Raw genomic sequence first — 13,121 nt, forward strand, 5'->3', positions numbered from 1 at the left:
ATAGATTTGGTTTGCACCTCGTAGTTGCATGCGACTGTAGAACATGGACAGTTTAACAAAACGATGTGAAAAAAAAATCTGTTTTACATTCTTCCACATGACAATTATTTAGATATCTAAACATTTTCTGCACGGGAAACATGATTCAACGATAAAGTAAAAATAAACATAAGAGTTCGAATAAAAGTAAAAATAACAAAAAACAAACGAAAAATGAAAAAAAGAAAAAATAATAGTTAAAATTATGTGAAAAAATGCGGCACGTCGCGTTGGTAAAGAATGGTACATTTCACGGTGTGCACTGCAGCAATGTTACACTGGCAGACGTTGTACATTTTCCTGCAGCAGGCCGTAAATTTACCCTGCGAATCCCCGCGAACGCAACAATTTTGCTTTTAGTGACATATCCCTGCAGGCGATGCAGCACAAGCTACATTACTTTGCGGAAAAAAGTGAAAATTGTAAATTTAATGTACCTACGCATATTTGGGGTGACGAATTTTTTTTTTCTTCTTCCAAACCTCGGTCTCGCTCGAAAATAATATTATTCCGTTCGCTGAGAAAAGTGAACTTACCGCGACCAGATCGACTTCATAGGTTACCGAAGGTGTCGAAAAATGCTCTTTGACATCGACAATCGATGAATCGGTCTTCTCACTTTGGTTTTGGTTTTGTGCAACTCATTCGTGAAGGGAGTCTGAACTTCGAAGAAGAATATCGATATCTAGAGACGCCCGATTCAGGGGTTGCAACATTCGTTCAAAAACCATGAAATGTGATGTTTGAAAATTGGAAATGACGTCTTTCGATTTTTCCATCAACTCGAACATCAAATTATTCAATGAATCCGTGTCCAGTCAATGGGGCATCTTTGAGATTTTTTTTACTCGCAAATTCCGACTAGGGGATTCAAAATGGTGGATCAACTTGGAAAAGAATTATTCAATAACAGAGTCTCCATGTTTTCGAGTCTTTGAGGTCACCGACTTAATGCGAAATCAAAATCGAATAATCGAGATGTAAAATAATGAATTTGAAACGACGGACTGAAGTTTTCCGATGATGCAATGGGAAGTGACGCGTAAAGATCAAGTATATCAATGAGAAAAAAGAACAATTCGTTCGCGTAATGTACTTTATGGTACACACTACCGATAATAAAGTGGTTTGTCGGGCGACGAAAAGTACCGCGGAAATCACCGTTTTTAAGGGATGATTTTTTCCCCTTCCAATTGAACATTTCCGCCCAATGCACTCCGTGCAACGTTGGCCATCGACGATTATAACGATTGATTGATTTAGTTTTCCACGAATCGTAGCACCCCCTTGACGGTGACGTTCAATTTTTCGAATAGTTTTGCAAAAAAACTTTCCGTTGTCGCTTGTATTTCTCTCGATATTTCTTTTGCGGCGAGAATGTAACGTCTACAATATAATCTCGGGAGTGTACTTTAGGTGGTTCAGCGCTGGCGCCAACACCACCCTTCGCGAGTAGGTTATATAGACCAATTCCAGCGCTTGCGTATTTTGCGGGTTCTAGGGGTGAGACGTCGGTAGTCTGGACGTCCCGACGCGGCAGCAGTCCAGGCCAGTACCCAGCGGTTTCCGTTGACGGCGAAGTTACCTTTTGTAAGGGACTCAATACAGGGATGCTGCCGCATACATATCACATAAGTTCGACCCTAAACATTAAGGCCACGACGTTATCCGCCCGATCGACAAATATTTCACAAATAATACGCTGCGTTAAAACGGATTAATATCACGGTTGTCCGCAAAATCGTCAATTGTCGAAGGTGCTTTATAAAATTATCGCGATCATGTCCATGAGGGAGGGCATGCTTCGGATCGATTGGGAAACAACCGGGCGGAAAGATAACTTTGCGTAACGTATCTCACGCTACTGCAGTTCTCGATCGTACGATTAAGAAAAAACGAAAAAGAAACCAACTGCCTAATCCGGAGCTTGCAGACCCCGAGGAACTCTTTCCGGCGCATCTCCGAATGAGGGTTTGACTAATCGGGCAAAATAAAGCCTCGAAGACTGATACGGTGGTACCGTCGGCGCAGCTGGTTTTGAACGCTCCTGAAAATTATCTTTTCGAAAATCTACTGTGTTTCGTGCGCGTGTGTGTGTGTGTGTTGTTTTTTTTTGTTGTCCTCTGAAATTCATCACCGTTTTTTTTTTTTTTTTAATGAATTCGTACATGACTCACCTGATCCTTGACGATCGCCAGGGCATTCGTTTGAATGATGAAATTGATTTCAACGATAAATATTCGCCGCAAAGAGTGTGCCGGAGTGTCTTTCGACCCGATAACAGAATGTCATTGATGGTACTGAATATCTTCAGTGCCGATCGACGTTCGTAAAAAAGATAATCGAGTGCGGTGTGACGTTGTGATATTTACTTCGAATCGAAACTCTGGCATGGTGTGATTTGGGCATTCTTCATCTGCGCGAATCGAAAGTCGAATCGTGAACGACTTGAAAAATAAATATTTGGAATCACGGACCGGAAAGACTCGACCGAGGCACTATGCGCTTCGTTGTCTTCGCAAGTTCGTAAATTGCGCTTTGGTGTGATAAAAAAAAGTGGAAGAAAACGTCCGTCGACGGTAATGCGGTGTTGTTATTTCGGTCGACCGACAGTACATTCTAGGTCGTAGACGATGCCAGTTCTGTCGGCGTTCACATAGCCGTAAGAAGCCCTCAGGTTCACGTATTATATCTACAGACCTGATCCCTCCCTCGACTCTCCAAAAACTCATTGTCGGTGTGAAGTTACACGGGGCAATATATGCTGTTCGTATACGACGGGAGCACAGTCCAGGAATACTGCAAAAGTTGACCTAGTTAAAGCCGAGAGTACCTTCGGTATAAACTTGGTATACACCGTATCGATACCGATGATGCATTTCAAACGTGAAATGAATTCGGCAATGACAAGATTTTTACTAGCGATCGGTATGATATGCGCCAGTATATTCGGCGAAGCATTGTCCTTCGTACTGGAAGGTACGTCTACTAGTTACGCTCAATTCCGGAAATGGAACGCCGGATTAAACGGCACTTTGGAATTCGAGTTTAAAACCGATCAAGGAAGTGGTCTACTTCTGTACACGGATGACGGTGGTACTTACGATTTCTTTGAAATTAAATTAGTAGAAAGTGCTTTGAGGTTGAGATACAATCTTGGAGGTGGTGCGCAAATTGTTACCGTTGGTAGAGACCTTGGAGATGGTCATTGGCACAAAGTACAGGTTAATCGTAATAACGAGAATACCACACTGATTGTTGATGGTATTAGTGCGACATCGACATCGCGTGGAAAAGAATTTCAATTTGGTAAATTGATAGGAAACTCAGATGTATATATCGGTGGTATGCCCAGTTGGTATAACAGCAAGTTAACATTGTTAGCACTGCCGAGTGTTATTTTTGAACCGAGGTTCAACGGCGTTATTAGAAACCTTGTCTACGCTGATGGGGATACAATTTCATCGAGAAGACAGGAAATGAAAAGTCGAGACGCCAAGGTGAGTTATCATCTCCTGATTACCTTTTTATTACCGATCACTCACGAACCATTTCGAGCAGCCGAATCTCTTCGACTCTCTTCTTTTCTTCGAACGGAACAACCGCAGTGATTCTGACCTTGTCGAAGGTCGAATGATAAACTCTACACGGTACGGCTGAAAAAAGAAAAATCTCGAGATAAAAGAGTGTGTCATAAAAGTAAAAAACAATATTGCTCGCTCCCCTTGTACCATACTGGATGTCATACTAGCTAAAGCAATTTTCTTCAGAGACACTCCAGTTTCACGAGAAACAATTTCTTCTCCTTCGCTAAGATAAGCCATCAGTATTTTCCTCTCTCTTCTTTTTCTCTTCTCTTCGATGCAATATCCAGAACACGAAGTTTTTAATGAGTATCGCATTTATATGGTTTATGGTTTGCAATGAAATTAGAACTATAATATTCCGTAATTTGTTTATTTTTATTCATACTTTTTTTTTTTTCTTCTACTTCAATATCAATCGCGTTCGCCATGTTGCGTTGGAATTTCCATCAAAGTTGCAACGTTACATGAAAGCCTGGTTTGTTTTCATTCGAATTTTTCTTCGTAGAAAAGTGGTTCGCGTGCCCTCCACCTTTCTTCAAAGCCGAAGCTTTTCTTCGCCTTCTATTTTTCTTTGGAACGTACAACGTACGGTATTATGATGTAAATTGTAAAATAGTTAATTCATATACCTTGGCGCTGTCTTTCACCGGATATGCTACTCCTCGCCGATCCTCAATTCCTCGTACCTACTAATTGCAATCCACACACTTTGAACAATGTGGGCACCCGCTGATACCAAAACGTTTTTCATATACGCTAGACTACGGGTGGCGGGTATTGTTTATCCTTGAAATGCCGCGTTCACGATTCCTCTGCAGTGCTCGCACCGTCACATGTACGTACGTACGTTGGTATTCTAAGGTATGACTGGAATCACGAGAGACTCCCATTTATAGCTTCGTTGCGTTTGAGTGTCACCGCCGCTACCGCGGAGCTAAATCCTTCGGGGGTGATTAAGGGGTCGGCTGTTCGAACCAATTTAGGGTGACGGGGTGAAAAAAAAAGTTTAAGCTAATTTCTCTCGAGAGTCGGGAGAGAATTCTCTCTTTTCTCCCTCTTTTTGTTTTTGCTCTTTCGCGGTTTTCGTTTCATCACACCTCACCACAAAAATTACGAACTTCCGAATTCGACGCCGCAACAGGTCGAGATTATATCAATTCCTCGATTAATCACAAGGTAACAAAGGAACGCCAGTTATAAATACCTCTTCGAAAAGGTTTGCGAAAAGTTTTTGGTAAAATATAACCTCCGCGTATAATTTTTTATACATGCAATTTAGAAAAAAAGCTATTCCTTGCGCGTTCGGCGCCCCCAAAGAGGCGTAGTCGAATTTTTATTAAAAGATTGATAGTGAGGTGGACAGAAGGTGATCTAAAATATAGACCGCGTTAATGTTGTCTGCATTCATTCTATTCTCTATCAGGGAAGGACGGAATCATACCGATAAAAGCAAGCGGTAAATAGGAAAAGGAGAGGAGAGGGGATGAAGAAAAAACTACCAGGGAATATAGCAGAACAAACGGAATTCCTTGGGGGCGAACGGAGGTGGCTTGTGTAGCTACGACGGTGGCAAACAAACTGAAATTCACTAACAAAAATAATTTTCTTTTCCTCTTATTGAGTGAGATGAAAAAAAAAAAATAATAAAAATAAGGGATGAATGTGAATCGCCGTAAAATATTATACCAGGTGTTCCATTTTAAAATATTGTTCGGAATTTCGCCGCTTTTATCTACGTACGAAAAAATTACAAATTTGGCAAATTATTCAAATTAACGTATCCTAGATCCATGGATCATTTTTTACGTCCCGTTCATCCCTCGTTTATCATTAGACTCATTTTCAACGGATTAAGAAAATGGTTTATCATTTTAAAGCAACTTTTCATTAAGCCACAATGAATAATTATTATTGAAATATGAAGCACAAGAAACAAAAAAAAAAAAAAAACCACGAAAGCGAATCGGTTTTTTTTCACCCCTTACCTTTACGTTCCATTAAAAGAGTTGTTTTTTCAATATTCTTACAATTTCCGTCGACTTCTACTATTTCATGTACTGAAATCATCTTGAATTTAGCCTCTGAAGCTTGAAATTGTGACATTTGCGTTCAAACAATCGCTTCGCGCATGACATATTACCAGAAAAGAATCGAGTTGTAAGGGGCTATTTCTGGAAACCCAAATTGTTTTACAGTCGGAAAGTTTCCGAAATCCAAACTCATTGTCGGAGAAGAAAAAGCTACGTAAGAATCTGAAAACGTGGGTTACCTAACAACTAAAATACCCCGCGAACCTGCCGAAATAGAATTATAATTCCTCGAAAATTTTATCGCCGATTACAGCGTCGCTGATTTTTAAGGCTTCGAGAAAAATTTCGATGGGGAGAAAAAAAAAACACCGCGCAGTTGCAACAAAAAAATTAGTAAACGAACGAAAATAAATAGTGATAAGATCGATTGAGCTGTGACGATTGAAAAGTATTGGCATTTTGTTATTGCCGTATGTAATATTATACGCGTACAAGTATATCAAATTCGTGCGGCATCAATTTGCGTGAAAATTGTACCGTAGACGTACAGACGGTATTGTATGTTTAAATGAACGTTGAATACGTTTTTGGCGTTTTTATGCGTCTGGATGTCATCGCTGGATTGAAAATTTAATAATCTCATGTTGGGGATTAGGTAGATTATTCGCGAATATCTATTCAAATACGTAACGCGCTGATAACCTAATGAAGAAAAAAACTCTCATTGTTGAGAAAAAATTAATCACTAAAGAAAAATAGAGAAGAAAAATGGACGCCAAAAGAACAAAAGAATTGTTCGAAAGCACGCGACGTGTTAGGAATTGTTTTACAAGAGTTATTTAGAAAAAAAAAAAAAAAAAAAGGAATCTTTGGTGTTTTTTTCCGTTTCTTTTTATCTTTTGAGGTAAATTCATCCAGACCAATCTTCTTTTCGGTCTTATTTGTTCTAAAGCTTCGAGAAAATGGGTTTCACTGCTGCAAATGCCTGGAGTACTCAAGGTAGAAAAGAGAATTAGAGATCTTTGCCCTGTTTCGTTGGAGTTGTGTTTCAACGTTTTCCTCCGGCATCTATACCGAAAAAGGGTCAACGAGAACATTTCCAGCTACTCTTTTCTGTCCGGTTTAATCGGTACACACCTTATGCTTTAAGCTTTATTTTTACTATCTTCAGCGAGCTCAAACGACCACAATCATTACTTTTTTTTCACACGTCTGTGGAAATATTTCGTAAAAGCTGTTGAGAAATCAGAAAAAATCTGTTTTCATGTAAAAAGAAGCAGATTCGAGAGAAGATTTGTTGATGATTAGTTGTGATTATCTGAAATGACGATTGAAAATTGAAATTCGAAAAAAAGTATAATTGCATGATTCTCAAAATTTTAACTCGACTGACTAAAAGATCTGTGAAAACTCATGTAAATAGGATTGAATGCCGAACATTTCCACAATCAGTGAAAATCAATCAAAATACAAATTTAACCAAGATCACATAATCTTGTTGCCTATCGTGTGGGATATATTCTAGATAATTAACATATCTCATATTTGATAATTAAGACTTTGTTAATGAGGTTATTCCGTTATTCGGGGCGTTAACTCATAAATGAAAAAAAAATGTAAAGTAAGATGAAAAGCCGTTAACAAAATAAAAAAAAAAAAACAAAAAAAACACCCCTTAATGGAATCCGGTACCATGAAATTCTTCGGGGAAGGGTGTGCGGAGTGTCAGTCCCCCCCTTCTGAGCGCCTAATTATTTCTGTACACTATACCTATACGACCCGCCGTGACCTTCGTATCGTTATTTCAGCAATAGATGAAGCTACGCGTATCTCATCCGACCATTATCCACACGATGTGGTTTTCCGATATATACATGTATGTACACCTTGGCACAGCTTCGTACTACCTCCGTATTATCATATCCGATCTGATATCCATAAAAATGGAATTGAAATCGTTTCGTTGATTAGAAAATTACCGTTCCACGCGCAGGTGTGGTCATGGACATTTTCATTTCTGTTTTTTACTTTTTTTTTTTTTTCACGGAGTAGGGACGGGGAGATTTTAAGGTAAATTTTCAGAAAACTTTCTGGATGCATATATTCTCGACAAATTCATTCGTACTTTAATTAAAAAACTTTTGGAAAATGATATTGAAACGTACGTGTGGAATAGTGCATTTTCAGAACTCGAAATTGTTCGACAATTTTTCCGAATATTTCATTTGAATTTTTTTTACCTCCTCATCCCTCGTATATTATACGAGAACTTTTACGTGACGACCAAATATTACATCGTGCAGAAATTTCGAGGCGAAATTCACTCGGTCAACGTCACAGTTGCATGCCTATGACGTCCGCGGAAAATCTAGTTTTTTCAAATAATTTGTTACGTACCGTACCACTTTGATCGTGCGATTCATTTACGCGACAGTTGTCGATGAAGTAGGCAACTTTTGTATTAATTTACAGACTACGTGATCGACGTCGTTGAAATTTTTAATACTTTTTTCAATCCTTCGAATAACCCATTTGTTCAACGTACTTTCGTGTTTCACCTTTATCAGCTACAGTGAGGTATAACTCAGAAACTGGAGATGCTAATTAATATTGATGTCGTGGGGTATTTGACCTGGTAATAACCCTGTATTATATCCACACTTCTTGATTTTGTCCGTTTACCCAACTTTCAGATAAATGTTACGAGGAGATATTTAATATTAACGCCATCTTTATCGCGAGAATAAATTTCGGGTTACAAATCTACGGCCAGAACTCCACGTACATATTTTATTCGTCGAATGCCATTGATCTCCAGGGAGCCTAGACAATATCTGCAGCTACCTGCGTTAACTGTAGTTTTCTCGAAATTTGAAAAAAAGAATAAAACAACGCCTGAGTTTCGTATCGACATATCGCCGAATCAAAATCAGCACCATCCCGAACATTGAATTTTTGCCGACTCTACGGGGTGTTTTTTTTTTTTTTTGTTTTTTCTCGTTTTACGCGGGATTGGTTATCCCGCTGGAATTATGGTCGGAGCATTCGGAGGTTATTAGCTCATATTGTACCGTTGGGGTGGATAACGCGAAGAAGGTGCAGCCGCAAGGTAGAGGCTAAAGGTTTGACGGAGTTTCCATTTCCGGTGTAATTGCCACTCCGTTACCTCCCCACACTGTATCCCGGTCTTCATATCCCACGGGCTGCTCACCCTTCAGGAACTGCGAACCTAGAGTTCACTTCGGGACCTGCGTAACGAATGTCGGAAACCATTAAAAATTTCATGCCAGACTTTTGCATCGAACTTCCATCGTACATCTCCACCCACCGTCGAACGACGACGATTCGGGGCACCGATTATCCCAATTACTCTCGTCGTTGGTGCGTAACAAAAAAAAAAAAAAAAAAAAAAAAAAAAAAAAAAAAAAAAACAAAACAAAAAGTGAAAACTTTTGCGGGAACAGCATCTCTTTGCAGCGGAATAATTTTTGTCGGCTCGATAGATCCCTCTGAATCTCTCGGTTGTCTCGACCGATCGCAATAATTGAGCGGATATCGTCGAATCGTCGAATGGTTAAAGCATATCGGAAACTGATGCATTTAACCCGCTCGTTTCTCGATACACTGCACTTTGTAACATATCATCGTGCCGTTGCGTTGTTGTTCCAAAGCGGAACTGCATATACCGCGCTTTGATCCCACGCTCTACTTTGTGAGCTTACTGGTATCGACGTATTATACGTATACGTAGCCAACTCTGATGCAGTTGCAATACCGGGTCGGATTGTATACATACGAGAAGATCCGATAAAGAAATATGCGCCGAAATGAGGCATTGAAAATGTTCGGCGCACCTAGCCGGACTAATTCGAGTGGACAAATTAGTCGAAACGGCAGCGGTGCCGCGGGGACGCAAAGGGATTTCATTTTTGACGGGGGATTTTCACCCCGCTTTTGTTTTTTTTTCACCGTCAATTATTTATTCATTAATTCTATTTTTGTGTATCGCGCCGAATATACGTATGTATATCTGGTGGCATGCGGGATGAATTATTGCGCGTTTTCATCGCGACTCGGAAAGCCAGAGCTGTGAGCGTGCATTGTACCGCCTCGGTTTATAGTTCGGAAACCTTATCCGAGGATCTATCTTCCTGGGCTCGACTACGACTATGGAGACTTTATTTCATTTTACGACGGCTTTGACACGACACAATATTTTATTTCGGCTCAATTCTATACGTGTACACGCGTGCGTTCACGCGGTGTGTGCGCGCGTAGGTGGGAAGGAGGAGGGTTGAAAAAAAAAATTTATTGACGAAACACTTAAAAAATACGGAATACTCGTTATACGTACCATGTAATTTTTACATTTTTATAATTCTCGGTACACAGTTATTTTGCGATATATTTATGGGTGATTAATTTTCAAAAATCAAGTGGAAAGGATCGATATTTCTATCGATTGAACACCCCGGGTTAGGGATTACCCTCGGGTGGATGATAAATAGAAAGAAAACAAAACGGAAAAAAAGAAGAATGAATAAATAAATTGACCGCGTACATTTGTACGGGAATAGGAAAACGTCCCGATGAAGTAATAAAAAAAACAAAAAAACAAAACAAAGCACTATGCATGAATCGAAGAATCGCGTATTATATTACGTGCAGCTACGCTTTCGTTCGGGATAGAATTGAGTTTATCGAACGCCTTCCGTGACCTCATGTTGCTGACGTTGGCGTTGACGTCGAACTTCGTACGGTTTACGATGCTTCTCGACATCGTCAATTGCGACTTGAACGTACTCCGTAAGAATTGCGTGATAGTTCACATGCTATATCGAACAACTGAATTATTTAAATAATTTCATTCGCTTTTCTGCCTTCGAAGGGTGTTCCAAGAATCGCAACCGGAATTACCCCAAGAAAATTGCGCAAGCTTTCGCCCGTCTGATTCTCCGGAATGGAAAAGTTTCTGAGCAACCCCCTTCGGCATTTTTTTTTTTTTTTTTTGAGCATTTACAATGCAACCTTCACCACTCCCACCTTAAACGCCAATTGCGCTGTTCGAAAGGTCCGAATCGTTGGGTTTCTGCTGCACGTGGTGGTTGTGTAGAAGTGTTGCCCGTACCTCGATTAATGATTATTCGCAATCTGACATCAATGAGGTCGCGGGCGGGTCAAGTCCGGGTATCTATCTAGCTATATTTATCTATTCATCTACATGGTAGTAAAACTCATTGTCAACGAGTGGCTTTCATTTCCTTATTGTCTCGCTTTAGCGGTACCCTTTTTTTTCTAAAACAATTGAATCACCCGACGCTTTTTTTTTTCGCCGACAACCCTGTTTACCGCGTGTGTCTCTCTTCCAGATTTTATTTCTCATGGAGAATATAATTTTGAATTTTGCGTATTCTCGAGTCGACCTCTTCGAGTCCCGACCTTTGGAATGAAGAAGTCGGAGCCCATTTTTTTTTTATTTAGAAGAATTTTTCAATTCAAAATCCTCGACCTGTACGTATACTTGGGAGAAAATGCAGATCGGGATTATGTGCCGATCGCAGAGAAATCCACATGCACGTTCAATTCCATGAGAGTTAATGAAAGACATTGATATCGGGAATGAAAACAGAAAATGAAATTCCTGAATAATATATTCTTGGAATAATAAGCGAGGATACGAATGCGAACATTTGACGTCACAGCAGCATGCATACATAATTTGTTTCTGTTTTAAGGTAAAACTGGATTCGTATTGTCGAATAACCGCGCTATACCTGTAATGTACTGGCTAGTGTTCGCGTGTTTCGGATGGGCGTGGTTGAAATATTCAAAGACTATGAAGACTGTATTATTGTATATACCAGCTAGAATAACAATTTTAAGAATTTCGTTGTATAATTGAATGTATTTGTCTGACAGAAGTTGATTCTTAGAAATCCAGAATTTTTATCGTCGTTGCTATTAATGTGATTCGTAGATAATTTATTTAATTCTTTTTTCAAGGCCAAAGACCGCAGTCACAACTTCCAGCCCGTTTTCTCAGATCCTCTTCACTTTTCAAAATTTTTCAAGCGAACTATTTATTTCCTTTTGTCTTCAGCGTTTCACATTTTCATATTCTTGATGCCAGGTCCTGTGTGTATAAGTATAAGGAGGTGTTAAAGCGTACGGTAAAGAAGTTAAAGTGTCTAAGGATCGTCGGTCGCGCTACACGTTTTGGAATATTTATGACCCCGGTAGAAGAACTTTTAAGAATTTCGAGGGTGATGAGAAGGAAAATACGTGTAGCTATAGGTAGGTACGTATACATATCTGAAAAGAAGATATTTTCATATCCAACGACGGTTCAGAATGATATTTATAAAATTCCTTGTCCCCCTACACATAAATAAATATTTTTTCGGAAACAATGTTCTCTCAAATTTCCATACGCGGTGGTTTCGTTAGACCCGTAAAAAAAGCAAAAAAAAAAAAAATGGACGTAAGAATTCCAAATTTCGAATGTTCCGACAAATTCTTCCTTGTGCCTACAATGGAAAGTGTTTTTCCAGAGGGGGTCGATTGATTTTTTGTCGCTCGTTTAATTTTTTCCTCCCCCATTTTCTCTTTCGAGTCTGATCCGGTAGCGGAGCAGGTATTCTCTTCGAGTACCAGAAGTCGAGTGGATGCAAATGTAAATTGAATCATTTTGGGATAGGAAGGAGATATCGACCGATGGAATTGAAGGTGAATTCGAAGGTGGACGGGACCGAGGGACTCGCCAGGGAAAGAAATTCATCCAAATTCTTCCTTAACGAATGTTTCAAGAGAAGTCATACGTCGAATCGAAATTAAGATCGCTTCATCCGATGAATAGGAAAGCAATCACTTTCGTTCCTTCGTCATAGCTATATTTCGAGTGATCTAAAAGAAATTCGTTAATCCCATTTTGACCTCAGCCAGTTTTCTTTCCTTCCTCATTTTGTGATATAATTTCGTATTTGCCATTCGATGATTTTTTAGGGGGTCATCGAATTTTCCAATATAATACAGATCATTTTCGTATTCGCAGTCACGAGTGATTCGGACAGATCTAGAGATATTTTCGACTATCAGAATGCGCATTGTAGCGAAAGTAGTAGCGAGAACGATTTCTTTTTCCTCTTTATTTCTGCGGTGCTTTTTCTTCTGCTTTTTTTTCAGCGTTTTTTTTTTTTTGCCGCGGATCATTGTGGCGGTTGATACGATACAGCCGAAGCTCCCAACTCTCCAGGTGTCCGTCTATTGTGTAGAGACACTTTTTCGTTACTATTGATTTTCTATCACTTACTTATTTCGTATCGACACACATGCTACATATTCGACAAATGGCGGACCTGATACAAAAAAAAAAAAAAAAAACCCATTGGTATAAGAATCGCCGAACGAATCAACAACTCTGTGGGAAAAAATAAGTGGAAATTTGAAGAAGAAAAAAATCCAATTT

General features: G+C 39.5%; 1 protein-coding gene across 10 annotated transcripts in view; it reads left to right on the forward strand.

Annotated features, from left to right (window-relative positions):
- Positions 1–1,573: 1,573 nt before the first annotated feature.
- Positions 1,574–13,121, forward strand: part of LOC105689490 (neurexin-3) — a 147,679-nt gene continuing 136,131 nt past the window's right edge. For 6 of the 10 annotated variants that reach the window (XM_048650204.1, XM_048650206.1, XM_048650208.1 and 3 more), the window contains exon 1: positions 1,575–3,539. In XM_048650204.1, the coding sequence (XP_048506161.1) occupies positions 2,910–3,539 (630 nt within the window). In that variant the 5' untranslated portion in view covers positions 1,575–2,909. Of the gene's footprint in view, positions 3,540–13,121 lie in introns of all 10 variants that reach the window. The other 4 variants (XM_048650205.1, XM_048650207.1, XM_048650209.1 and 1 more) reach the window with 1 other exon arrangement.

Source organism: Athalia rosae, chromosome 2, assembly GCF_917208135.1.
Source record: "Athalia rosae chromosome 2, iyAthRosa1.1, whole genome shotgun sequence".
In the NCBI taxonomy this organism is placed as follows: Eukaryota; Metazoa; Arthropoda; class Insecta; order Hymenoptera; family Athaliidae; genus Athalia; species Athalia rosae.